This window comes from Vombatus ursinus, unplaced genomic scaffold, assembly GCF_900497805.2.
Source record: "Vombatus ursinus unplaced genomic scaffold, bare-nosed wombat genome assembly UNPS02014773.1, whole genome shotgun sequence".
In the NCBI taxonomy this organism is placed as follows: domain Eukaryota; kingdom Metazoa; phylum Chordata; class Mammalia; order Diprotodontia; family Vombatidae; genus Vombatus; species Vombatus ursinus.
In genome coordinates, this window is record NW_020954551.1 from 10,551,608 (window position 1) to 10,578,149 (window position 26,542).

Genomic DNA, 26,542 nt, shown 5'->3' on the forward strand with positions numbered 1-26,542 from the left:
CCTAACTCTTCTGGATTTGGGAACCTGGGTTGGCAGAGAGCTATGACCAGAGCAGAAGGGGAAGAAAATTTCTGTAATAAAATAAAAGATACATTCCATATTTCTAGAGTTCAGTGTTGGAATGTAAGGTTCCTGAGGGCAGGCATTGTTGTTTTTGACTTCGTATCCCTAACACAGTGCCTTTCACATAGTAGGTATTCAAAAAGTATTTGTTAAATGGATGAATTCTCACTCCCACCGGGACTTTCCTCGTCTGTTGCTCTCCAAAAGATTTGCCTTCCTACACCCTCTCCTTCTCCAATCCATCCTGTATTTTGCTGTTAGAATGGTCTTTCACATGGATTGATCTAGAAATATTCATATTGTACCTCTCTGCAACTCAATAATTTTCAATGGCTCCCATTTTCCTACTGAGTAAAGGTCAAACACCCTTGACTAATATTCCAGGCCCATAGCAGCCTGCCTCCCCATCATTTTTACAAGAATATCTCATATTCTTTTTTTCCATTTAATTTATATGATGGCCAACAAACTGCATCACTTTCTGCCCCCACGAACATGGATGGCCTGAGTTCTCCTGCATGTTTCTTTGCCTGTTGTTTTCTATGCCTAGGGAGTCCTTAAGGTAACAGTAAGGAGAAAGTGTAGGAGACAGTAGGCAGGTAGGTGATGGAATGGATAGAACGCTGATCCTGGAGTCAGGGAGACCTGAGTTTAAATCCAGTCTCAGACACTTACTGGCTGGGTGACCCTGGACAAGTCACTTAACTTGTTTGCCTCAGTTTCCCCAACTGTAAAATAAAAAAATACCTCCCAGGATTGTTTTGAGGATCAAATAATATTTGTAAAATGTTTAGCATAGAGCCTGGTACATTGTAGATCCTTAATAAATGCATATTTACCTCCTTATTTCCTTCAGGCCTTGGGGATATATAGCCTGTGCAAAGGTGTGAGATAGGAAATGGAACACATATATGGGAAACAGCAAATAGACCACTGACTAGAGCCAGATGGCGGAGGGCTTTCAATGCCAAGCAGAGGACTTTGTATTTTATCCTACCAGAGTTTCCTGAGGAGGTGTGTGATGGAAATTTTCTTTAAGAAATCAGCTTGAGAGCTTAAGGAATGAGTAAAGTACCTCTCTTTCAAATAGCTCAAAGTACTTTTGAATTGATGCCTCAAATTAGCTTCATGTGTCCAGAAGGGTGGTCTAGTCGCCATCTTTACAAACAGTCAACCTGAGGCCCAGAAAGGCAGACTGAGGATTATTACTGAGCTAGGGCTGGAAACCACCTCAGATGCTCCTAGCCCAAACTCTTCATTTTACAGATGAGGAAACTGAGGCCAGAGAGGGCAACCTTCTTGCCAAAAGTCTCTCAATAAATGAAAGGTAATTGAGCATTTTTTTATTCTCAGCTTACCGTTTATTATTCATAGAAATCTTTCTGAGGGCCAAGTAAATGTTTAAACACATAAACAAATATTCACCAGATCTATATATTGTATAGCCTTTCCCTCAAATGTCTTCTTTGAAGTCTGAAAACCCAATGCTTCCCTGGTGGTATTTCCCTTTTCGACGTGGGTAGATAGATCTCTTCCTCTGCCTTTTCTAGTGGTCGTTGAAATGCACAAATTACTCTCTCTGGGGATCTCCAGCATCATTCAAGAGCCCCTTTTCAGATGCCTTAGATTCTGGTAATCAGCTGATCCAGAAAAGAGTGTAATTACATAGGGGTGGGATTTTTCAGGAGATGGAGAAAATGTTCTATCCCCAGATGTAAGGAAGTCCCACTTTGCACTATGAGGCACCCAGGAAAATCACAAGCCTCAAGCTGGGTGGGATCACCTAGTTTAGGTGAAGTTGTGTGTGGGCTGTCATGTTTCTTGACATTCCCCTCCGTGTCATCTGTCAGCAAGAAGGGATGTGGAAGACCCCAAGAAATGCCCACAAAGACAAATCTGGGCTTTCATAATTTTTTAGGCAACAAAAAGGCTGTTTTTTTTCCCTTTCTACAGAGCCTCCTTCCAAAAACATATTCATTTTTTAAAAAATACTTGGAAGCAAGGATAGGACAAGGCACTCAGAAAGCAGACAACAGCTGTATGGTAGTTGTTAAACAGTGACTTATAAAGAAGTATTTTTCCAACCACCACCAGATCGTAGTCCATCATGCGTGGACTTTAAGAACTGCCACTGTTTAGTGCCCAGACCTAAGAACCATGTGGAAAAAACAACATGATTCCTGAATGCCCACCTATCACTGAAGGAGAGTTAGCAGAGTTGAAAGCTTTTGGCCTTGGAGTCAGCAGAAATGTGCATACAGAGTTAGCCTCAGGTGCACAAGGTGTGACCATAGGCAGGGCTTTTCACCTCTCTGCTTCCTCATCTGCAAACTAGGAGTGAGAATAATGGCACCAACCTCATAATGTTAAGAGGATTTAATGATCTATGTGTATCTAATGTGTATAAAGTACATTGTGAATCTTACTGCTATATAAATGTGAGCTATTATTAATGCCAGAGTAAAGAGGAAACTTGAACAAAGTCCCCTCATACTCCAAAGGCACTCAATAAACATTTGCTAATTAATGGATTGAACTGGATGTCCCATGGACATCTTAAACTCAACATGACCAAACTAACCTATTCTCACTTCTTGTAAGTCCTCCCCTCTTTCTATTTTCTATTTTTCCTATCATTCTCGAGGATGTTATCATCTTCCCAATCACCCCAAGGTCAGAACTAGATGTCATTCTCTACTTCTCTCTTTTTCTCTTTTTCTTCTCTTTTTATCCTCATCATTATCATGGATGGCTAAGAACATGTCTCCTCTATGGATCTGAATGTGAAACTTCACTATGGATTGCTTACCAATGGGTACCTTTCTCTCCTAGTATCTATACTGCTAACTCTCCCCTTTGCAGGGCAGGGACAGGTTTTAATTTTGTTTTTGCACCCCCAGTACCATGCATAGCACCCAGCACATACTAGGTGCTTAAAAAATATTGGACTGGATTGGAAGGGCTATGAATAGGCTACTGCCTGGTGCCCCTCCCACCAGGTTCCTTTCATTCTCTGCTACATTGTGATGCCCACAGCCTGACCTTCCTCAAATCCTCTACTTCTGCCTGCATATACATGGCACAGGAAACTAGTCAGATAATTCAACACTAGAGTCAGTCTGCTTGATGTCCTTATCTAAACAAGTGCTTCATTAATATTTTCAGTGCTAGAGAAAACTCTGTCTGGCTTCTTTGAAAAATATTGTGAGGGAGGGAGCAAGGGGGAGACCTCCATGGGTACTCGATCCATTGACCATTCTGTTTTTATCCTCAGCAAATGGAATCATTTCAAAGGAGAATAAGCAAATAAACAAACAAACATTGCCTGCAGACGAAATTAATTCATGGGCTTATTCAGTTTGTGGGGGGGGAGGGGAAGGGAGATCATTTTGCCTAATGTGTTCAAGACAAGATTTGCATTCTTTGGCATTCAAGAGGAACTTGCGACATGGACTGAGGACTGAAATTTTCATTCTTGCGGTTGTTTCAAGAATTGAAAATATTTGGCCAAGGTGTTAGTACTCAGCTTAGAGCCATTCCCAATGCCTGCTTGCTTTTCAGGGCTTGAAACATTTAGCTGGATTTAAATCTGGTGCAGGTTTGTGGGGGGGAGAGAGGGAGGGAGGGAGAGAAAGAGAAAGAGAGAAGGAAGGAAAGGAAGAAGGAAGGAAAGAAACAGAAGGAAAGAAGAAAATTGTGAGGGGAGAAAAGGGAGAAAGACCTAAAGTTAGAATATCAAAGGGAAAGACAAGGTGATATTCTGGTTAAAAGAAAGACAAAGGGAGGCATTCCTCCTCTTCACATTGGGTCAATCATGTTGGTACCGCCCTTAAGAAGAAATGGAGAGCTGACCTTGCTAAGTTATCCCTCCCTGATTTGTTAAATATAGCTAGCTCTAGAGTACAATGGAATAGTAAAATGGACTGAAAACCACTGACAATTCCACCACACTCTCCCTCTTTTACCAATAGACCAATTTTAATTTCATCTATCCCTCATAACTCTTAGTAGAGATACCAAAATCCCTCCCCCCATCCCAAGTGCTAACAGGGAAAGAAGTGGTTTAAAGGAAGAAGATAAGAAAGCACCCTAGACAGCCATACCTTGCATACTTGGTACCTAAAGAATTGGCAAGTTTTACCTTTAAAAGGTAGAAAGTAATTGCTTCTCTAGGAGTGAGAAAGAAGGGAGAAAATCAGTAGAAATGGTGTAAAAGAGGTGTGTGTGTGTGTGTGTGTGTGTGTGTGTGTGTGTGTGTGTGTGTGTGTGTGTAGAACTGAAGGAAGAACAGATTCAGGAAGGGAAAACAGTAAGATTGTTATGAGATCTCAGGGATGGAAGAGTCCACAAGACATACTTTCTCCCTCTACTCCTGGGTAAACCTCCAAAAACCCTGTAACATCTTATTCTAAAAGCTCTCCTAGAATAAAGATTCCTCCAAAGTAGGGGTCTGTCATTTGGGGGAACGGCAGAACAAATTGCTGGATATAATGGATATAATGCAATATGATTGTTTCAGAGATATTCTGTATGATTTGACTAAGGTTACACAGGCTGTAAGTGACAGAGCTGGGATCCAAGCCCCAGGTCATAGGACCATAACTATGGATCTAGAAGAGATCCCAGAGGTTACCTAATCCAACGCCTCCATTGTATGGGTGAGGAAGCCGCGGCTTAGGCTGGAGGGTAACTAAACTGCCCAGTGCTAACACAGGTAGTCAGTGTCAGATGTAAGAATTTCAGCCAAGCTCTGCTGATTCCAAAGTCCATGCTCTTCGCCATTGTACCATACTTTTCCTAAACCAAATATTAACTTCGAGTGGAAAAACTCACAAAACAACACAGTCTATTCATTGTGACTCTGATGAGCAGTTACTTCAGACCACATACTTTTGTGTTTTTTTTTTTTTAAGTTCTCAGACCCTTGGAAATTAACTGAAGTTTTAGGGACAACAACTGTTGTCCACACAACAGTCCACTGAGAGGCACCCAGGAAGAAAAGTATTGTGTGGGACCTCACTGAAGTCTGCTGTGAACTTCTTTATAACAAAAATGGGACAGCATGAGTTGAAAGGTTTTTCTCCGCCTCCTTTTAATCTATTCTCTCATCCTCCCCTCCTTCTGAACGAGTTGGACTCTTTCCTCACAGTTAGCCAAACTTGAATGTTCAGAACACCATCACTACATTGTATAAAAATGAAAAGGACTCTCACCCCAGGTACCGTAAATCCTGGCTGTCTGACAGAGGACTCTGCTGGAGCCAGAGCCGACATCCTTCTCAGTGGCTGGACTTCACAGCAGAAGTAACGTGATGCCGGCCGGTGGACATTGGGGGTGGGGAGTGGGGATCAGAGAGGGAAGGACGTCTGACAGCTGCCTGCCTCGGCCCTCTACTTACACTTTGCCATTCCTCTGTCCTCCAAGTATACAGTGGACATGCCGGGGAGTGGCAGGTCTGCTCGGATGCAGGTCTGGCATACAGGTTGCAATCGCTCTCCCTTGTTTTGTGGGCTCCAGTCCGACAGTCCACATTCCTCTGCTGGACTCCTTGGCCACAAGACACGGAGCACTGAGGAGACAGACAGAGTAAGTGGGAGCTTCTTATATTTTTTTTTCGGGAGGGGGGGGAGGGAAGGAGACAGGATGGAAAAGAGGCTTACATTCCTAATGAAAAACCTTCAACTATCTGGGCTATTTCTGATCATTTCCAAAGAAAGTGATCAAAGACAGTGTCTTAGTTCTAGAAAAATGCAAAATTTGGGGTTTATGTGTTTATATTCAAGCCCCAGAAGTCAATACTGAAGCAAGAAATCCCAACCACTTTGTCATTGGAAACTCTAAGAAGTAAATCTGAATGAAAAGGGAAAAAATCAAGGACAATATCGGCACAATATAAAAACGGGGATGTTACATTAAGTGAAAAACAAAAATGATTTGTGTCTGAGGATTTGGGGGGCTTGAGAATTAAAATATAGGGTAAGACTGGAGTTTCATAGAACTATTTTGAAAAGAAAAACCTGCGGAAATCTAAAAGAAATTATTGAACACTTCATAGTCACGTAAGTAGAAGGTAACTCTTCTCATCTATTGCCTTGCAAAATGTTCTCCCACCCCATTTCATTCTTGTATTGGTGTCTATTTGCAAAGATGGATGCATATAATAAGAGGCCAGAGTGGTGGGAGAGAGGAAAAAAGAAACATTTTCTTAAGTGTTTTCAGCCCTTGAAGAGATAATGTAAATCATATGGAAATAGTTTATTGACCCAACCTCACAATACAACACATTAAATCTGCAATTAACTCTTCTCTAAATTAATTTTTTATGGTTTCTTTATGGTGAGGTTCCATAATCTCACTTGTGAGCAGGATGAGAATGATTGCTTTTATTAAGGTTTAGACAATAAGAAAGGAAAAACATCATATGATTAGGATGGGCATTCTTGGCCATTAAAAACGTTTGCCAAACTATAGGGCTATCTCCACCTTCTTTAATGGGGCTGCCACTAACAAACATGTTTAACATGTATTAAGGCCATATACATCTGAATGGAACTTCGTGAATAATGGAATTAAGCTGCTGACACAATGCAAAAATCCTCTTTCAATTAGCATGCAGGAAAATTCATCATTGGGTAAGACTAATGAGAATTCACTATCAGAAAACATCATAAAGCATAACTAAATGAATTCCTCCAAATAATCATTTTTTTCCATTACAGATACTTAGCAATAAAAGTGCCCTTGTTTAGAAGGCTGGCCATGCATCCAAATTTATTCAAATATTTCCCACGTGAACACTGATATGGCTGTCAGCCTTTAAAGGCTTATAGGAAAGCTAATTGGATAACGGGCAAAGATTATGAATAAGCATGGATAGCATTACCTGAGGCTGAACCATGGAAATGGGAGTTAATACATCTGGGGAACACAAAGAATCAGGCTTTTTAAGCCAATTTTACTCCCCAGGGATGGTGGAGATGAAGGGATATGAAGTCTGTGCTACCAAAAACAGAGCGCCTGCTGAGAAGTGGGTGTTTAAGGCCATGCTATAGGGTAACTACTTTGCCAATGACAGAAATCCCATTGAAGGCAGAGGGCAAAACGAAAAACCAACCATTTGGCTGCCATTCAATTGGGATATTGCATCTTCAATGCAGAAGGCAGTCATGTGCTAGGATAAATTGTCTGATTAATAATCCATAGCAACCAAAGCCCTATGTAGATTTCTGTTAAACGGCAGATATGTGGCAGGAATGTTAACCTAGGACTTACTGTTAGACTGAGCCTAAACCCTTAAAAATGTTTTAATAGTCTAAAAGAAAAAACAAAACATGATGAGTTTTGGGAGGACTTGGGAGGGTGAGGGGCATACATGCTAACACTCCAGCAAGCTACCTCTTTTTACTACCTACAACAGAATTCCTGTGAAGTTCAAAGGAATTAATATGTTTTAAATGCTTTCCAAATTTTTAAACAATATATAAATGCCTGTTGTTTTTTTTAAAGAGGGGAGTCCACACCTGTGACTTCAACTATTAAAAGGAACTCCTTTGATGAAAACTCCTCTCACTGACATTCAGTGGCCATTTCCTTTGAAGGTATAGCGTTAAACAGACACTTGGAGGCATTGGGAAAGTCCATGACTCTCTCGTGGTCACAGGACTAATATGCATCAGAGGCATCTCCAGGTCTTTGTGACCAGCCTTCCAGATAACTATACCATGCCACGTCTCTTCACGTCAGTGGTTTTTGTGATTATCCCTCTACCAAAGGCCAATTTTCTGGTGCAACTATACTCGAGTCTGTAGCTTGTACATTACCAATGCTAAGATATGATCGATAAGTGTCTTCTACCTTAAGAAAACATCCACTTGGGGTCATAAAGCGAAGATAATAAGCTGAATAATGTATTCTTGCCTAAATTCATGCTTTGAAAATGCATCAAGTAGCAGGAAAAAAAACCCAAGAGAAATGAAACAACAGGAATTTTGGGCTTTAGCAAATTAAGTCAAGGAAGATGTTGATTTCTATTCGTCAGTTTCATGGCCATACATTAGCTATAGATCAAAAAGTCCAGAGAATGAATGTGAACCTTTAGAGGGAAAATTAGCCATATTTTAAAAATGCCAAAGCCATTTGGAGAAGTAATGGGTAGGAAACAATTTGACATGATTACAAATGCCCAGAAAGGTCCAGGCTCTGAATTGCTGAATATTGCAGCTGGCCTCTGCTATGTTTTCAGAGTTGGGGTTGTAAGGTGCGGTGCCCTGTGTCACACTATTTGTTGTTACAACCATTTCCATGGCACTGGTGGTCCATTTTGAGCTCCCACTGAGTTCTCAGTCGTTAGTTCTGAAACCTTCCTAAAGAAAGGGCATTAAAAAATATAACAAAACCAACCAAACAGATCTAACATGATTCTGCTGCCTAGATGGGGGTGTCTTTTGTTAACTCTCAGTTCGTTTACAGAGGAAAGCCCTGAAACTGGAAAGGCTAACTGCAATACTTTAGGGCCATCCTCTTAACATTACAGATTACTGACGCAGTTTGCAAAGTATTTTGTTTTTAGTTCATAACTACTGAGCTGTGAGAACTGAGTGCATTTCTCCAGATTCTCTACCTAGCAACAGTGGTATCCCTAAATCACTGGCTTTAGAGGGAAGCAACACGTTTGATTTAAAGCACAGAGGGGACTCAGATCTGAATGGGGGTCTGAAGACTTGATGGACTGTAAGGTCACCTTTAGCTGTGAATCCATGGTCCCCATTCTGCAATCCTTTTTTGGCTCCAGGCCCATTAATCATAAGTAGAAAAACACCTGAAGACTTTCTTTTTTGCGTAAAATCTTAAATAAGTTGAATCGTGGAAATTCTTAAACAATCTGAGCCTCCATTTCCTCATCTGTAATGTGAGGCTGGATGAGATGACCTCTAAATTTCCTGAGCCTATAAATTAGGGTATTGACATTTTTAGAAGGGAACCATGTTGAGTTGGGAGTCCTTGGAGCTCCAATTCAGGAAATGATCAACCATTAGTCCAGAGGACCAAAGAAGAAACATGCAACCCACCCTCTGCCAGAGAGGCAGGAGGGCTTAAGATGGATTGAAAATGTAGAAAGATAGAGATTTTTAGACACGGACAATAGGGGCAAATTTGTTACCAAGATTTTCTTATTTAATTAGAGTGAAGCAGTGTGAGGAATAGATAATAAGTGCTTGTAAAAATAAATAAATTTTAAAGGAGAACGTATTTAGAAGTGACTTTCAAAAGATCATAGAACATGAGAAGGGACCTCAATCTAGTCAGAAGATCATAGATTTGGACTTGGAAGGGACCTTCGAGGTCATCTAGTCCAACTCTCTCATTTTATATCTGAGGAAACTGAGACCCAGGTAGATGAACTCATATTCTAAGGTCATACAGGGAGTAAGCATTGGGAGAGAATTTGAACCAGGACTTCTGCCTTCAGCGTTCCAGAGCTAGCCCTCTTTCCATGGCACCAAGCTGTTTGCTCACTACCCTTACTTGCCTAGTCCTATACCGAAAGAGTCTAATAGAGACAAGAGATAATTAACTTAAGCAAAGTCAAAGTAAACCGGGCAATCTTTACATCAATTAACTGTGAATCTATGTGTGGGGAGGGGTGGGATGGAAGGAAGATTTGCCCCTATTATCTGATAGGCTGTCTTCCTCCAGTCTTTCATTCTGCACGTGTTGATGCAACCATGGCACATAGTCTGTATCTCTATAAATGAGAAAGGTGAAGACTTCACTATCGAGTACTAGACAAATTGCCTCATGACTTCAGTGGATGAGAATTTGGCTCTCTGCTTGAAAACGTGATTCCTAAACCCTGTCCCACCAAAAAGGTGGCCAAGAGCACTGCTTGCCCCACACTGGAAGGTGAATGTTCCCTTTTCACACAAAAGAAAATTAAAAAGAGAACAGTAGACACTATGTTTATTTCCTTGCCAAAGATCAAACACAAAAGTGGGGCCTCCTTGGCTTCGGCAGAGGGGAAGATAAATGTATGACAGAGCCTCCATCTCAGAAAAGGAGAGGCCCTTAAAGGAATTTTAAATCACAATTAATAAATCAATGTTGCTTGTGTCAAGAGGTCTGTACAATCATACTCTGATGGCTTTTGGGTCAACATTTTATAAATTATCAGTGGTTTTCTTCTAATAGTTGTCCTAAACCTAATCATCTATATTCTATTTTGAATCCTCAAGGAAGACAAGATAGTGTAGTTTCGGGGTTCTGTGAACTTAAAATATTTTGATCATTGTATTTCACTATAACTGACTTCTTTTTCTAATCTCATATATTTTATTTTATGTATTTAAACACATTATTTTGAGAAGCAGTCCGTAGGCATTCCCAGACTGCCAAAGGGGCCCATGACACATACAAATTTAAGAATTTCCATGGTGCTGGATGGATAGCAGGCCCAGGAGTCAGAAAGACAAGGGTTAAATCCTGCCCTTCATACATACTGGCTATGTGACCATGGGAAGTCATTGAACCTTTCAATACTTCCAAGGCAGCTCTGTAAGACTCTAAGTTAGAGAAGAGTTGCTGATCTCCATCATTGTAGAGTTTCCATATTGGCAATTTGCCACACTAATGAAATCTCAGGGGTGGGAAACATGTTCCCCTCCCCTACCCCAATGATATTTTTTCTTCCAAACATTCTACAAATACTAATGATCACTATTATTTTTCTAATTCTTGTGAAAGCACAATTACACAGAAATGATACAGGTAATAAAAATTTATGGTAAATTTCCATAGTGCCACAGGAATAAAATGCTCTAATTGTGTGCTACCCATACTCATTGTGATGGACAAAGCAAGTGGTTGAAAACTGTTTTTCAAAACCCTGGATTTAAAAAAATAATTTAAAGGATGAGTATGAGGTTTTAGGGATGAGAGAGGCCACTGAGCTTGCAATGAAGTTATTTTCCTATAAATGGCTCATTTCCTTTTCAAGCTTAAGATTTTTAAATGTGTAACATTTCAAAACAACTTTCAGGAGGCTTCAAAATCTATTGTTTCCCCTCATTTCTGTCTCAGAAACCTTGCAAACTCAATAGTTTTGTTTTTGTTTTTTTTTTTGGTAGATTTTAAAGTTAGGCAGGACCTTATTCTGCAAGCTTGCATTTTTACAAACTTTATTACCACCCTCACTTTCTGCCACGGAGAGAAATTATGCTAATGATTCAACTCGACATCGAACGGCAGATGAACATCAGACAAAAAAAGCCCCAAATCCCGCAGTTGAAAACCAATAATTCTGAAGAGCTGAGGCTAAGGGGGACTGTTTCTCTTGTTTTCTAAGTGTGAGAGTCACTACTTGTTTCAGGTCAGCTCATTAGCATGCCAATATTCCTCAAGTGTTCAGGCCACCTTCCCCCGTACATGACAGGACTCTAATTCGTTCCAGCCCCTTTCCCAAAGGGTACAAATGGACTCCCACTGCACAGCAGCTTGCCCTGTGTGTTTTGATCATACATTCCAACAAATCAAATCAATGCATTATAAAGCGGGCCAAAGTCCATTACATAACTGTGTTGACTTTGTTAGCTATAGAAATGACTTCCACAAGCCACCATTTCTTAACAGGTGAAGCTCTTTTCCAGGGCAGTACACTCCTTGTAATCCTTTTACCTACTGTCATCCCCCAGTGGTTAAGCCTAATGATCAGAAATGTGGGGGAGATTTTTGCTTACCTCCCAGAGAGTCTAGAAATAAAGCTAACCGTGTTTACCAATAATGAGCAAAAGATTCTTCTAATCTCTTTTCTATAAAATAATAATAATAATAAGTGAACATGCAGCTAAGGATAGAAATTGTGAACCATAAGGAAAAGTGACAGGGCATGAAACTTTACGGAGAACAAACTAATTAATGGGGGATCTTAAATAATGATGCTGTTGGCTCTCTGACTAAACCAATGTTCTCCAGGTTCAGAGACCAGAAACCAACCAAGTATATCAATAAGTTAGGGGGATAAAAACAATTAAGGAATGATGGACCAAAGTGAACTATAGCTTTGAAATCCAATTGGTCCATGAAACCTGAGTAAGAACCAAATTTGTCTGAAGGAGAATCAGCTGATTCTTTGAATGTTCGATTTTTGAAAAATAGATTGATCATTCACTAGGATAAAGGCTTAAGCAGGATTAAAGGGGCTTTGCACAGAAACTGAACAAACCCATGTGTTTATTTTTCTTGAGTGGAGCAGACGTGGGTGGAGGCCTGGTTGGAGATGGAAAATCTAAGAGGATTAGAAGATGGCTAGAAAACCTGAGATGAGTAGAAAAGAAAATCTGAGTTGTTAGCTGTATGGTTAGGGTTAGGGGGAAAAAATCTGACACAGCTGGAGTTTTACAAAATCTAAGAGGTTTGCTCATTTCCTAAAAATGCCAGGGACCCAAACCTCTCAAGTTCATTTCTTTTTTTTTTTTTCCATTTTGAAACCGGGAATGCCAAAATCATTACCATGTTAATGTGGTCATGTCCAAATATGCTTGAGGTCCTGTTTAACAATGTGTAACCTCTCAAAGAATCTTTATCAGAGACTATGTCCTGGGGCCCTTGGAAGGTCAACCTATTTGATTTTTCATCTACTGATGTACAGAAAAATCCTGTTAAGTCTTATCAATTGAGGAAAAGACCTGTTTAAGCTTATATTCTTTTCAAAGAGCTTCATTACTTTCAAGTATGCAAGTAATGACAATCAAGCCAGAAATGTTGTCAAGTAAAGGCTAATAGTTCTTTTAGGGGGTCGGCTTTAATGAATAGATAAAGAGGACTGAAACTGGCTTACCAATTGCTCCCATATACATGGAAACATCTAAGACTCTTGAAAAAGGGTCTGCTCTCTTAAGTAGGGTAAAGTCCCACTTTCATCTTGATTGTACTGATCATTTACTGAGCAAATCCTGTCTTGAGGGAGTTCAAAGAACTTTCAGCCCAGCTTCTGACCAGATAGATGGCTACCTGTTCTAAATTGGGTCGATTCCCAACCATTGGGGACTTTCTGAAGGTGTTTTCCTCCCTCTTCCACCCTTCTTTGGAAGAACAACACAGACCACATGCAGAAGAAACAACACCTCCCCTGTTTGGTACCAGCGAGTCAGCTAAGGAAGACTATGGACTCGGGAGAGGAGAAGTCATCGCTCACCTGGCTCCAGGCTCCAGCCTTCCACTTTGGACATCTTCCTCCTCTGCACTTTCTTTGCCCGTTAGGCTTAGCCAGATGCTTACAGTAATCACTCTCTAAATGTTTTCCATCTTTTGCCATGCAGTACACATTTCGTTGTTTATGACCCCGACCACAAGAGACAGAGCACTGGAATATAAAGCAACGGCAGTGGGTTTTTTCATCAATCAATCAGTCATTCAACAAGCATTTAGTAAACACCTACTACGCCAGGCGCTGCTACAAGCTGAGGGTACAAAGACAAAAGGAGATGGTCCCTGCTCTTCAGGAGTTTATATTCCATAATGGAAAATAACACGTACACATAAAAGCAAGTATAAGATATATAGGAAATAAGGTCATTTCCAGGTCCACAAGAGGCATTTGCAGCTTGGGATGGGAATTAGGAAAGGCCTCATGTTGGGGGGAGGGGTGCATTGGAGCCCAGCTTCTAAGAGACAGAGGTGAAGAGGAGGGGCATTCCACGCAAAGGGGGCCCTTGGGCACGGGTAAGAGGGGAGATGGAATGTTGCACAGGAGGTAGATAGAGCAAGAAGACCCTTCTGGCTGGAATCCAACATGCATGAAAGAGAGCCACAGACAATGAGCATATAGCCACATATACACGTATGTCTATGCAGGTGTCTAAGCACATGCATACGTACGTAGATATCTATGCAATTTATACACAGTGAACAATTCTGGAAGTACAGGAGGGAGCCCAATTGTGAAGCGCTTTAAACAGAATACAGAAGAATTTGTATTTTTATCCTGAAGCACTAACAAGTCATGGGAACTACATGAGTGGGGGAGTGATGTGGTCAGATCTAGAGTAGGCAGCTGTGTGGAAGCATAGGGTTTCACAAAAACCAGTGACACAAACAATGAGGACATCTCCTCAAAGCCACAAGTCCCATTTCCCCACCATCTTATTGGGCCCGTTGTCTTCTAGGCCATCTGAAGAAAGCCAAGCTGCCCTTTCTAGAGCGCTTCTATAGTGAAGTGCTTTCCAGGTATTATCCTATTTGGGACTCTCAATGACTCTGCAAAGTAGGCGCCACATGTGCTACTTCTGCCATTTTGTAGATGTGGAAACAGAGACTCCAAGGGATTAATCAGCTTGCCCAAGGTTGCGTGTGACTGGAAGCGAGGCCTTCTGGCTTCCAAACCCAATGCTCTATCCACTGCCCCAAGCTGTCTCTCAACCCCTGGTTCTTATCATGAAAGAAAGAACGTATTGAAAGCCTGGCTGAAATGAATCCTTGGCCCAACAGGAATTGCTTTTATTTCTTTTTAAGTTTTGGCAAAACAGCAGCAATCAAGCATGAGGCATGATTAACACTCGTCTTTAATCATAAGAAAATCCTTTCGATCAAAGATTACACTTTGGTGTAATGGACAGAGCAAGGCCTGGATTCAAATCCTGCCTCAGACACTTATAGCGGTGTGATCCTGGGCAAGCCTTTTCTCATTTGCACAATGAGAGGATTAGATTCAAGGGCCTCCAAGGTCCCTCCTAACACTAACATGAAAATCTTATGTCCCTTACTAACTGCTCATTCTCTTTGCTTTTCAAAGAGGAAGAAAAGTTAAGTGTCTAGAGGGCAGGAACTGTTCCAAGTGTTTCTTTTTGTTTTGTTTTTGTTTTTGTCTTTGTAACCCCAGAACCTAGTCCTGGGCCTAGCACATAGTAGGCATTTAATAAATGCTTGTTGAAGGAATGAACGAATGAACTTCTGCCTGCTTCATGAGTTGGGTAATGGTTCCATTTTATAAATGCACATTTGCTACATCCTTGTTAAATATCTGAAAGGATCTTCTCAGCCATCTTCCAAAGGAAAAAAGCTCTGAGTCTCTAAAGCCTATAGTTTGGAATCCGAAGAAAATGAGGAGAAAAGGACCCTAAGAATCCAGAGGCACACTGAGCAGGTAAGTCAGTGCCAAACTCGTTCAGTGAGGCCCCTCATTTCCACCTCAATCTGCAGGTTCATTGAACCCTTTCAAATGTGACCACGTCTGACATGTCGACCGACCCCAAGCAACGGGACTCTGATTTCAGCTTAGGCTCCTCTGGAAGGTTTAGGAATCAAAGGGTTTGTGGAGCCAGGACAAGAATTTCAGATGACAGGTTCCTGTAGAATTACGAGACTGCTTTCCCCAGATGAATGCACCATGAGCCTCAACTTCCATGTCCTCATTAAGGATTACAGAAGTCATTAAAAGCCTGCTTATAAGCTGGCTGGTTCAAGTTTTCATTGCGTGTTATTTTCAATATCATCAGCCCCTCCCTACTTCCCTTTTGGAGTGAAATGAGTAAGAAAGAGGAGGAATATGGGAAAATGTCGTTCAGTAGATTTCAAGGGTCATTCCCTTCCCTCCAAATCTTCTTTCTCATTCCCTATCTCTTTCTGACTCTAGTGCTTAAATTAACCTATAATAGAAAAATAATGTCTTTTTCTATGGAGACAAAGGAAACTACATACAATATTAAAGACGGGGAATGGACCTGTGATTTCATTTGCATATAGAACTTCTGAAGGAGAAAACTCCTTTTGTTACTGCCAACTGATACCTTTTCAACACCTCATAGTTTTAGAGAATTCTCTAGAATGCTAAAAGATAAATTAACTTGCCCAGGATCATACCACCATTATGTGTCAGAAGCAGGCCTTGAACTGTCTTCCAGATGGAGAAACCAGCTTTCTCTGTCTGCTATGCTACACAGCCTCATGTAAAATAGATAAAGCAGTTACCAACTATGCATGTTAAAAGCTGGGGACCCCCACATATATACACTTTTTAACTGTAGCTCTTAGAAAATAAAAAAAATTACTTTTAATTAGGCCTTTATTTCTTAATAGACTAAGTAATGTTGTATTTTCTCCTCAGCTATCTTCTCATAATATTTAGATCACTTTTGGTCATTGGATTTGTTTCGAGGCATATTCTGGTGACTGAGGAAATCACGGAGCTCTTGTCCAGGTTTTTGTTTTGTTGTTGTTAAGTCATTTTTCAGTTGTGTCTGACTCTTCATGGCCCCATTTAGGGTTTTCTTGGCAGAGAAATTGAAGCGATTTGCCATTTCCTTCTCTAGCTCATTTTACATATGAGGAAACTGAGGCAAACAGGGCTGAGTGACTTGCTCAGAGCCACACAGCTAGTGGGTGTCTGAGGCCAGATTTGAACTCAGGAAGAAGGGTGTTCCTGACCAGGCCCAGTGCTCTATGCACCATGGTACCACCTAGCTTCCCTGTCCTAATTTAGCCATTAACCAACAGCTTAATCTCAATTTATTCCACTTTCATGAACTTCACTTTTATCATGTATAACCTGTAGAGGTTGCATGTGATAAAGACTAAGGTCCCCCCCTCCAGTCTTGAAATCCTGGGTTCCAAAGCGAGAGGAGAGAAAGGAGGTGCCTACTCTCCATGTCCATGCTAAAGCAAAGTCCCCATGTCCTGATCGTAGGGAGATGCTGTGTGCTTGTTGAAACTATGACTTAAAAGAGTCTGAGATTCTTGTAGCTTGAGAGAAAAAAGAGCACTGAAGGAAGTCAATATTTCTGTAACCAGAATGCAAGGAATGGCTCTCCTTGGTGTTCCAAAGAAAACTGAGATAAAAGTTGTCTCCATACAGGACGGGCGAGCTAGATTAATGTTGTTGAGTATGTTTAAGCTAGTTTTTCTGGTTATTTCTGTATGAGAATGGAAAATAAAAATATGATCTTGCAGCATTTAAATGACCCTATCCATCAGATCATGCAGTAATGGCTTAGGAATGGCTCAGTTTCATCACCCAGTCCATCAAACCAATTTTCTCTTCCTAAATAATTGGTTGATTGGGTCCCTCATTATCCAACCAATTGTGGTCTCATGAAGACGTCACCAAAGACCAGAAAAAAATGGGTAGCAGAAACCAGAAAAAGTCAAAAAGCTTAGTGCTGTTGGAACAGAGCTTAGCACGCTTTTCAGACTGAGCAAAATATACTCCAAGGCAGAATGCAAGCATGCTCAAAATGTTTTGTCCAACACCATGTTAAAGTTGAATTGTTTCATTTACCAAATACTCATTCATAAAAAGTAAGTAGGATTAAACTATCCAACACATATCTTGGCAAACTTGACATTCGATGGTGCTCTATCTATGAATAATTCTCAATTGAAAGACAACCTCCGGAGTCGCTGAAATGTGAAGATCCCTATTCAGGCCACAGATTGTGGGGGAAACTATTCATGTCAGTGTTGTCATTGACAATAACCAATGCAGGTAATTCAGTAACAAAGTGAGTCACACTAAATGAAGGAATGAATTAAAAAACATTTAACATTTTGTGCCAGTCACTGGGTTAAGTGCTAGGGATACAAAAAGAAAAACGTAGACAGCCGGAAGATAAAATCTGAATGACTTCCCAATTTGATACTTCAAGAGCTCTAAAATTTGGCTTAGCCTCAATCTCTGTCTCTGTCTCTCCCTCTCTCTGTCTCTATCTTTCTCTGTCTCTCTCTCTTTCTGTGTGTATGTAACTATACATTTGGCTTGAACAGAAGCTGCTTTAGAAAAGGAATGCGTGCTTAAGGATCATTCATGTTTCCATTTGGTTAAGACCTATAAAAGATTAGGAAATTTTCAAGATAGCTAATCTGATGGCAAACACTTTTCTTTTAAGTCTTGATTTCTAAAGTACTAAGGAAGAGAGGCAGCTGCTACGGAAACTGTTCATTTTTTTTGTTGTTTTTTTTTTAACAGATCTATTTTCTTAGTTGTTTTTTTTTTAAATGATCAAATAAAGGCAAAGACCAGATACTAAAATTTTAGGAAAACCTCTCCAGATTTGAAAAAAAAATTTTTTTTTCAAATCCTTTCCAAGACACCTCTCTGTGCATCTATTCATGTCACAGATAAAAACCAGCTAAATTCAGCCAAGTGTGTTAATGGAAGTTTATCAGGGAATGCTGTCTCTGAGGAACATTTTATACCCACTGCTGAAATAGCCTCCTCATTAGCCAACAGAATTCTGAAAGCTTTCCATATCTGGAAAAAATCCCAACTGGTTTCTTTTCTTCTCTCTCTCTCTCTGTCTCTCTGTCTCTCTCTCTCTGTCTTTCTCTCTCTCTCTCTCTCTCTTTCACACACACACACACACACACGCACACACACACACGCGCACACACACACACACACTTCTTTCTCTCATTTACATCCTCAGCATTTAGTGCCTGGCATATAGCAGGAATTTAAATGTTTTTCCCTTTATCTCACTCCTTCTCTTCCTCCCTCCCTTTTTCTCTCTCCCACCCTACTCCCCATTTTTTCCCATTTGATTCCCAAACAATGTAATCTTTGCCTGTATGCTCTCAGAAATATCAAGGTCAGTCCCACATGCCTGTGTCTTTCATGCTTTTGTTTATGGGAAGGAGTTCAAAGGATAGGGTGGAATGTCAGGCCTTTCTCAGATGATGTATTAACACTTTACACAAACCTTGGTTCAAGAGTTAGAAACGCCTCCTTTTCAACTGAACTCAACGCTGCTGAAAACAGAAGTTAATGGTGGGTCTCTTATGACCTTATTCAGCACCAAAGGCTTCCTTGGACTTCAATGGGGGCTCCAAAAGGGGGTAATTGCAGGCTTGGGATTTCTCACTGGTACTTCTACTGTTAGTTTTGATTTCTCCCAGTTTCTTCACTTATGCTGGTTAGGGTTGTCTCTTATCAATAGGAGTAACATACAGTCCCAAATTGTCTATGTGCAGAAAAGGGGGAGGAAACAGGGATAGCCTGAGTCATATGGGAGTTTCTATTTCCCCTCTATTCCTCTATTCCCCCCTATTCTTCCAGATGATCTAAGCTATTTGGGGGACGGGAAGAAAATGAAGGATAAGCCGGAATTATAGTGGGACAATTGATCAAACAGGTAAGGGGATTAGACTATAGCTTAACAGGAAGGAACTGGGGTGTGGAGTGGGTTAGGCAATGACAGGAAACTGGGTGGAAATTTTGGGAAATCAGAATTGTACTGCACCCATTATTTGTTGGGTGACAAACTGAGTCACCAGGAAGGAAGTCCTGGTGAGAAGTTATGGAATTTTTGTCACAGTTAAAAGAGACCTGAGGCCACCTAATTCAACCTCAACCGGAATCAGAATCTCTTTCATGGTAAACTCGACAAGTGCCCACTCGGTCTTTGTTTGAAGACTTCCAGGGAGGGAGAAACACTTCCCCCCAAGACGCTTTACTCCATTTCTGGTCAGTTCTAGTTGTGAGTATTTCCAGTCATGCCTCCTCAGTTTTCTTCTACGAGCTCCACTCACTACTTTCTAGTTCTAACTTTTGGAGCTGAGCATACTTCTTTCTAATCCCTCTTTCATATAACTTGCCAAATTCTCGTGGCTAAACTGTCTTCTCTTCTCTAACCTTTCTCTGATTTCCTGAAATCCTGATTTCCACATATCTGGATCACTCAAAACTCTTAAGTAAGAGGCAATGGATTTGCCAGCTGCCGAGATCCCTTCCAATTCTGAAACTCTCTTTCCCCTTTCCTGGTCTCTCTCCCTCTCCTTTTCTCTTCTTCCCCCCTCTCTCCTTCTCCTCCTTCCCCCTCCCCTGCTCCCTTTTTTCATCTCTCTCTCTCCCCCTGTCCCCCTCCCCCTCTCCTCTGTTTCTTTCCTTCACCCCCTCCCACAGTCCTGTGATCTTATAAATTAAAGAAGTTGCATCTGAGGAGCTTCTCTTCTGAAATGCATAGTCAGTCTTTTTCAAAAAGCTCCCCATTAATCTATTCAAATTAAGACTTTTGATTAGCCAAAGTCTAAAATGATTCTCCCTCTTGGGAGCCTCATACCCAGGAAGATATTCTTGTACCGACAGTCTATCTGCGCCATTACCAGAGATGCCAGATGATGAAACTACACAACATTACACGTATGCTACTCCCTCCTGGAACATCAAAGCATCAGTCTACTATCTACACTGACCATGCCATGGCAATACCTTGGTAAGTACAAAGAACCAGATGTTTACTTGGAGTACTTTCAGAAATGCTTTAAATGATGACTACATTGGCATTTAGCATTTGAGAAGTTGGTAACTTTATGTTACATATTCTAATATATTAAATTATTAAATATCATTTTATCATTAAATATATTGTTGTATTAATATTAATTAATCATATTAAATAATATATTGATCCTACCTAGTAATAAAATAGCACATCATCTATATTAATTAAATAATGTGTTAATTATGATATATTATACAACTTTGTATACATTTTAACGAAGAGAGGCAGTGTGGGATAGTGACTATGGTTTTGGGCTTAAAGTCAAGAAAACCTAGTTCAAACCTTGCTTCTAAGATTTATTCCATATGTGATTCTGGGCAAGTTGCAACCTCTCAGTGGCCCAAACAACCCTCTAAATTACTGATCTCCAGAAGAGAAGGAATTTCTTTACTGAGAGATCAGCACTGTGGTGAAATCACAGATTAGAACCAGGCAGACTTAACTCTAAGTCTTCCAGTATGAGCAGAGGGCTAAAACAATGGCTGTTGGAGGTGAGAGGCTCAGTGGAGAGTACAATCTCTCTCGGACAACATTTAAATGTGAGAGCCACAATCACTCATGACAATGACTGAACTGTGAGGACAGATAAGGGCACATAACTGAAGCATCATAGAATCACAGATCTAGAATGTGAAGGGCCCTTGGAGGCCATCTGGTACAATTCCCTTATTTTACAGATGAGGAAACTGAGGCTGAGAGAAGTTGGGTGACTTGCCCAAGGTCACAAAGGTAGCAAGTGTCAGAAGTAGGATTTGAACTTGGGTCCCTTTTACTCCAAAGCCAATTTTTGACTATACCACACTGCTGCTCTCAAATCCAAATGAAGGCAGACATGACCCAGTGATCATTGCTTTGAGTATCAGTCTTTCTTTACAATGCTGTTAGCTTCTCCGGAGATAAAGTGCAAATTCAACCCAATTCTGGAGTATGTATATGAATCCCAAGGAGCCGCCACCCATTCCAGAGTGCCCTTCCAGTGTTTTTAGAGCAGCAATTTCCTGTTCTAGATTCCGTGGGGGAAACAATGAATCAGACTCAGTCATAGGCTCATAGACCAAGAGCTAACCAGGGTCCTCAGAGGCCAGCTAAGCCACTCTCTCCTCCATTTTACAGATGAGGAAACTGAGGCCAAGGGAAGTTAAGGAACTTGCCTGAAGTCAAACAAATAGTAACCATAAGACTCTATAGTTTAGTAGGAGTAAAGACAAGAGTAATTGGGTAAGAATCCAATCCTTAGAGCATGCTCTGATTATACACGCATACATATATACATATATATATATACATACACACACATACATACACATATACACACATACGTTGTACACACACGCACACACACAGGTCCCAAATATACATTCTTCTCTCACAATATCCCTGTCATGACACTGTTCAATGTTTTAAAGCCTTAAGATACTCAACATAGATACATATATGTGTCTACACGTACGCATGCACACTCATACATACACGAAAGAAAGAAACTAAGTGACTTAGTGGATAGAGCACTGGGACTGGAGCCAGGAAGACCTGAGGTCAAATCTGGCTTCAGACACATACTAGCTGTGTGACCCTGACCAAGTCACTGAACCTGTTTGCCTAATCCTCTGGAGAACAAAATGGCTAACTACTTTATTATCTTTGCCAAGAAAGCCCCATGTGGAGTCCTGAAGCATCAGACATGACTGAATAACTACATACTCACATATAGACATATGCACGTATATGAAATATATTATAGATTATATATGTATATATTATAAAATTGGCTGTTGTTATGGATTTGGGGAATATTTCTGATGATCATTTTTCTCCTAAATACACATGCAGAATTCCTCTTTCATCACAGAAAGCCTGAACTTCAATCTTAGCTGACAATCTCATTCATCAAGGAAAGGGGGAGTTTGAACAAGTCATTCAAAACTGACATTCATACAGCACTTTACATATGTTGTCTCTTTTTTACCCTCACAACAACTCTATGAAGTAGGGACTACAGCTGTATTAACCCCATTTTATAGATGAGGAAATTAAACCATGATGAGGTTCAATGACTTGCTTATTGTCACATATCTACCAAGTATCAGGCAGAATTTGAATCCAGGGCTTCCTAAGGCCAAACTTCACACTTTCTCCACTATGTAATTTTGCCTATCACCCACGATACAGAAAGCTTTAGGAAGATGGATGGAAATCTTGGCCTGGACCATAGAATTACTTCAGTATCTGAAGGCTTTAAACCATTGGACAGTGCCATGGTGGGACTATTATAAGAGAGAACTGTATATTGGGACCAACACAGGATCACAAAGCAAAAGAATGTCAGCCATGAAAGGGATGTTCATCTAGTCCATCCCCTCAGGTCATCTAGTCCAATCCTCTCATTTTTCAGATGAGAAAACTGGGGACCAGAGAACTGAAATGACATGCCCAAGGTCACACAGTGAGTTGGTTTGTTCATCCGTTCTGATTCATTCATATATCTGAATGACAGTATAGCCAGACTGCTGAACTTGGAACCAGGAGATCTGGGTTCAAATTCCCCATTTCAACACCTCCAAACCATGTAACCATGCACAAGTCACTTAACTCTGCTGAACCTGAGTTTCTTCATTTTTAAAGCAAGATCGGTAACAATTTTACATCCCAGGATGCTTTGAAATTCTTAGGGCATTATGGAAATAAGAGTTAGCACCAGTTATTCCTTTGTTCGGTCAGCATTCATTAAAAGCTGGTGCATATAATTAGGGGCAGAATCAGAAGTGGGGGTTTCCTTTTCCCAATCTACTGCTTCCTCCCCTGAGCTGGACTAACCATAGCCCTTACTGTCTTGGGGATCCTTTGAGAAAACGCATTGAGGAACCCAGAGATGAGGAGTTCCTAACCTTTTCTATGTCCCAGACTCCATGGGCGTTCTGGTGATTCCTTCTCAGAATCTTGTATTTAAATGCATAAAATAGAGCACATAAGATTACAAAGGCAACCAGTTATCATGAGATATAAGTAAAGTTTCTTACTATCCAAGTTCATAGACTCCTTGAAATCTATCACCAGATCCAGGTTTAGAACCCTTTCCATTGAAGGAATGATTAGTACATGGACCATCTAGGAAAGTCATTCTGAGAAGCTAAATATAGAATTTGGAAGTATCGGCTGAGGAGCAAATACACTGGAGGCCCACAGAGATCTAATCTGCTCACAACATCCTCCTATCATCAAGGAAAAGCAGGTGATACTGGTAATGTCACGTCCATAAGGGGGAAGGGGAATAAGCCAAGTGCTTTATAATTATTATCTCATTTGACCTACACATCAACCTTGGGAGGTTGGTGCTCACTTTACAGGTGAGGAAACTGAGGCACTGCACTCCAGTATCTTTGCCAAGAAAATCCCAAACGGGGTCATGAAGAGTTGGACATGAGTGAAATAACTCGACAACAGCAATAACTATCACCACCACTACCACCCCCACCACCACAATCACCCATGGTCACACTAGGTAAGTGGCTGAGGCTGGATTTGGACTCAGGGCCTTCCTGGCTCCAGGCTGGGTGCTCTACTTGCTGCACCTCAATCCACCAAGCTTGCAAATTTTCCTTTCCTAGCTTTCTTTCTCCCTTCAAGGTTGCCTTCAATGTTCATTTTCACCTGATTTCCCCCGTCAAAGGGAGAGCAGTTGTCAGTACAGGGATAACTCTGCTTCAGACAGACAAAGGACTCTGGTGTCTAGGATGAGGGAAAACTGATGTTTCAACAGACATGTTCTCTTAGCAGTTCAAAGGAAAGAGGGTGCATCAAAGGGCCTTTGAGGCGGCTATTTCAGCAATGGATGGCAGCCGACAGGAAGGAATCGCATGCCTTTCTCAACGCTCCGGGAGGGTGGAATGAGATGGAAGTTGTTATCAGAAGTCTGCTAAATGTCTCAAATGTGTCTGAAGATGACATTAGCTCAAGAGAACATGATTTAAACTGGAAGACACAAACCCAGGCAGGGCAGCATGTGCTAAAGGGCCAATCTTGGGGGTCAAGGAGATGTGGGTTCTGACATAGATGAACTGAGGAATCTTGGGCAAATAGCTTGATAGCTCAACATTCTGACCACAGTTTTAGTAGCTGACTAGTTGCATATCTGCACTTGGAGTCAGGAAGACTGGAGTTTGAAGCCTGTCTGAAACATTTACTAGTGGTGTGACCCTGGGCAAGTCATTTAATCTCTCTGTGTCTCAGTTTCCTCATATGTAAAAGGGGGATAATAATAGCACCTACCTCCCAGGATTATTGTGAAGACCCAATGAGATAACCCAAATAAAGTGCTTTACAAACCTCAAACTATAACTTAACAATAGCTCACAGGTGCTCAGATTCCTTAAGAGTCTGGCCAATGTGGTGGATCTTTAATAAACCTTGTCTTTGGCTGAAAAAAAAAAAACATCTATAACTTAAACTCTAGAAATTCTAGTTGTTGTTGTTATTTATTATTATTATTATTCTCTGCAGTGGTGGATGGAATTTCTGGACAATTGATCACTTAATAAACAAGCACTGTCAGGCTCTATTCTTCATGCTGGCAGTTTCCTATATCAACAAATTCACAGATAATAATAATGATGATCATGATGATGATGACAATAATTGTTATTATTATTATAACAATAATACACACATACACATCTAGATTAGAGGCTGAAAACAACTCCAGAGAATGAAGGAGAAAATCAATGCTCAATGTTTCTAGCCTCCCACTTACACATTTTACAGATGAGGAAACTGAGGGATCGGCGAGGCTGGATGAGTTACCCAAGAACACAGATGTAGTGGCTGTCAGAGCTAGGATTTGAATCCAGGTCCATTCACCAGATCAAGAGGGGAAGATGAAATTTAAACAGTCTAATTTCTACATCATTCCTGACATTGAAGAAGTATTTGATGTAAAAAGTATTACTAGCAAATGAGACACGAGGATTATACTATTTACCTCTGAAATAACAGAGCCAACGTCCAGACGATGGCCACCTTTTCATTTCAGACATGCCCAGAAAATACAGAAGGCAGGCCGAGAGGCAGAAAGTTTAGAGTCTGTGACTTGAAAGCAGTCCAGATTACTCTTTGGGAGATCTGACCAGAATTAGTAACAGTCAAGAACTCTGGTTAGCCCTGGTCCCGGGTTGACAAGAGTCAGCTTCAGGTTTCAGTTTTTTACCCTGACACTTTTCAAGATGCGATATTATTTCAGTTAGGGTTTTTTTTTTAAATTTTGGTTTTTTGGTCACTCTGATGGTGTCACATCATTGGAACAGGGCGTTTGCCAGATGGAAGAAGTGGAAGTAGGAGCTGAAAATAGAATGCAAAAGGAGGAAGGAAGTGAGAGAAGGGGAGGAGAGAAAGAAAGAAAGAGAGAGAGAGAGACAGAGAGAAAGAGACAGAGACAGAGACAGAGACAGAGACAGAGTTACAGAGCGAGAGAGAGAAAGTCACAAAGAGAGAGAGGGACAGAGAGACAGAGACCGTGACAAAGAGAAACAGGGACGTAAAGACAGGGACAGAGAAAAACACGGACAGAGAGAGACAGGAACAGAAAGAGACAAGGACAGCGAGAGAGACATATAGAGACAGAAAGAGGCAAACAGAGAGAAGGACAGACATAGAGACGGGGGAGAAAGGGAGAGACAGAGAGAGAGAGACAGAGACAAAGGGAGAGAGACAGAGTCAGAGAGATGAGGGGGAGAGACAGGGCAGAAAGGGAGACAGACAAGGAGAGAATGAGGAAAAGAAATAGAGAGAAAGAGAGAGGTAGAGAGAGATAGAGAAAGAGAGAGACAGGGGAAGGAGAAAGACAGAGAGAGTAAGTAGGTGAGGGAGGCAGAGAGAGAGAGGAAGGGAGAGAGACAGAGACAGAGACAGTGGCAGGAGGGAGAGGGAGAGATTTCAATTATCTTAGGCCAAGTAGCCCTGTCCATTATTTCTTGAGAAATCTCAAAAGAAAAAAAAATGCTACAAATATATCCTTTAAAACAGCTCATGGTCTTTTCCAAGAGTTTCTTGCAGAGACTGCTTCCTGAACATGCACCAGCCCCAGCCCTGTGCTGGGTGTAGAGGACTGCAGTCCCTGCCCTCAGGCAGCTTGCCCTCAGGCAGCTTGCCCTCAGGCAGCTTGCCCTCAGGCAGCTTGCCCTCAGGCAGCTTGCCCTCAGGCAGCTTGCCCTCAGGCAGCT

General features: G+C 41.1%; 1 protein-coding gene and 1 long non-coding RNA gene across 7 annotated transcripts in view; one reads left to right on the forward strand and one right to left on the reverse strand.

Moving 5' to 3' along the window:
* Nucleotides 1–26,542, reverse strand: part of ADAMTS9 (ADAM metallopeptidase with thrombospondin type 1 motif 9) — a 195,313-nt gene that overhangs the window by 33,983 nt on the left and 134,788 nt on the right. For all 3 annotated transcript variants that reach the window (XM_027863777.1, XM_027863776.1, XM_027863778.1), the window contains 2 exons: nucleotides 13,253–13,420; nucleotides 5,462–5,632 (listed from right to left, as the gene is read on the reverse strand). In XM_027863777.1, coding sequence (XP_027719578.1) covers nucleotides 5,462–5,632; nucleotides 13,253–13,420 — 339 coding nt within the window. The remainder of the gene's footprint in view (nucleotides 1–5,461; nucleotides 5,633–13,252; nucleotides 13,421–26,542) is intronic.
* Nucleotides 18,630–26,542, forward strand: part of LOC114044359 — a 15,956-nt gene continuing 8,043 nt past the window's right edge. The window contains exons 1-5 of one of the 4 annotated variants that reach the window (XR_003569218.1): nucleotides 18,630–18,817; nucleotides 19,106–19,181; nucleotides 19,365–19,513; nucleotides 20,135–20,261; nucleotides 23,385–23,829. This is a non-coding gene — a long non-coding RNA (uncharacterized LOC114044359). Of the gene's footprint in view, nucleotides 18,818–19,105; nucleotides 19,182–19,364; nucleotides 19,514–19,897; nucleotides 20,262–22,722; nucleotides 22,774–23,384; nucleotides 23,830–26,542 lie in introns of those variants that run through there. The other 3 variants (XR_003569219.1, XR_003569220.1, XR_003569217.1) reach the window with 3 other exon arrangements.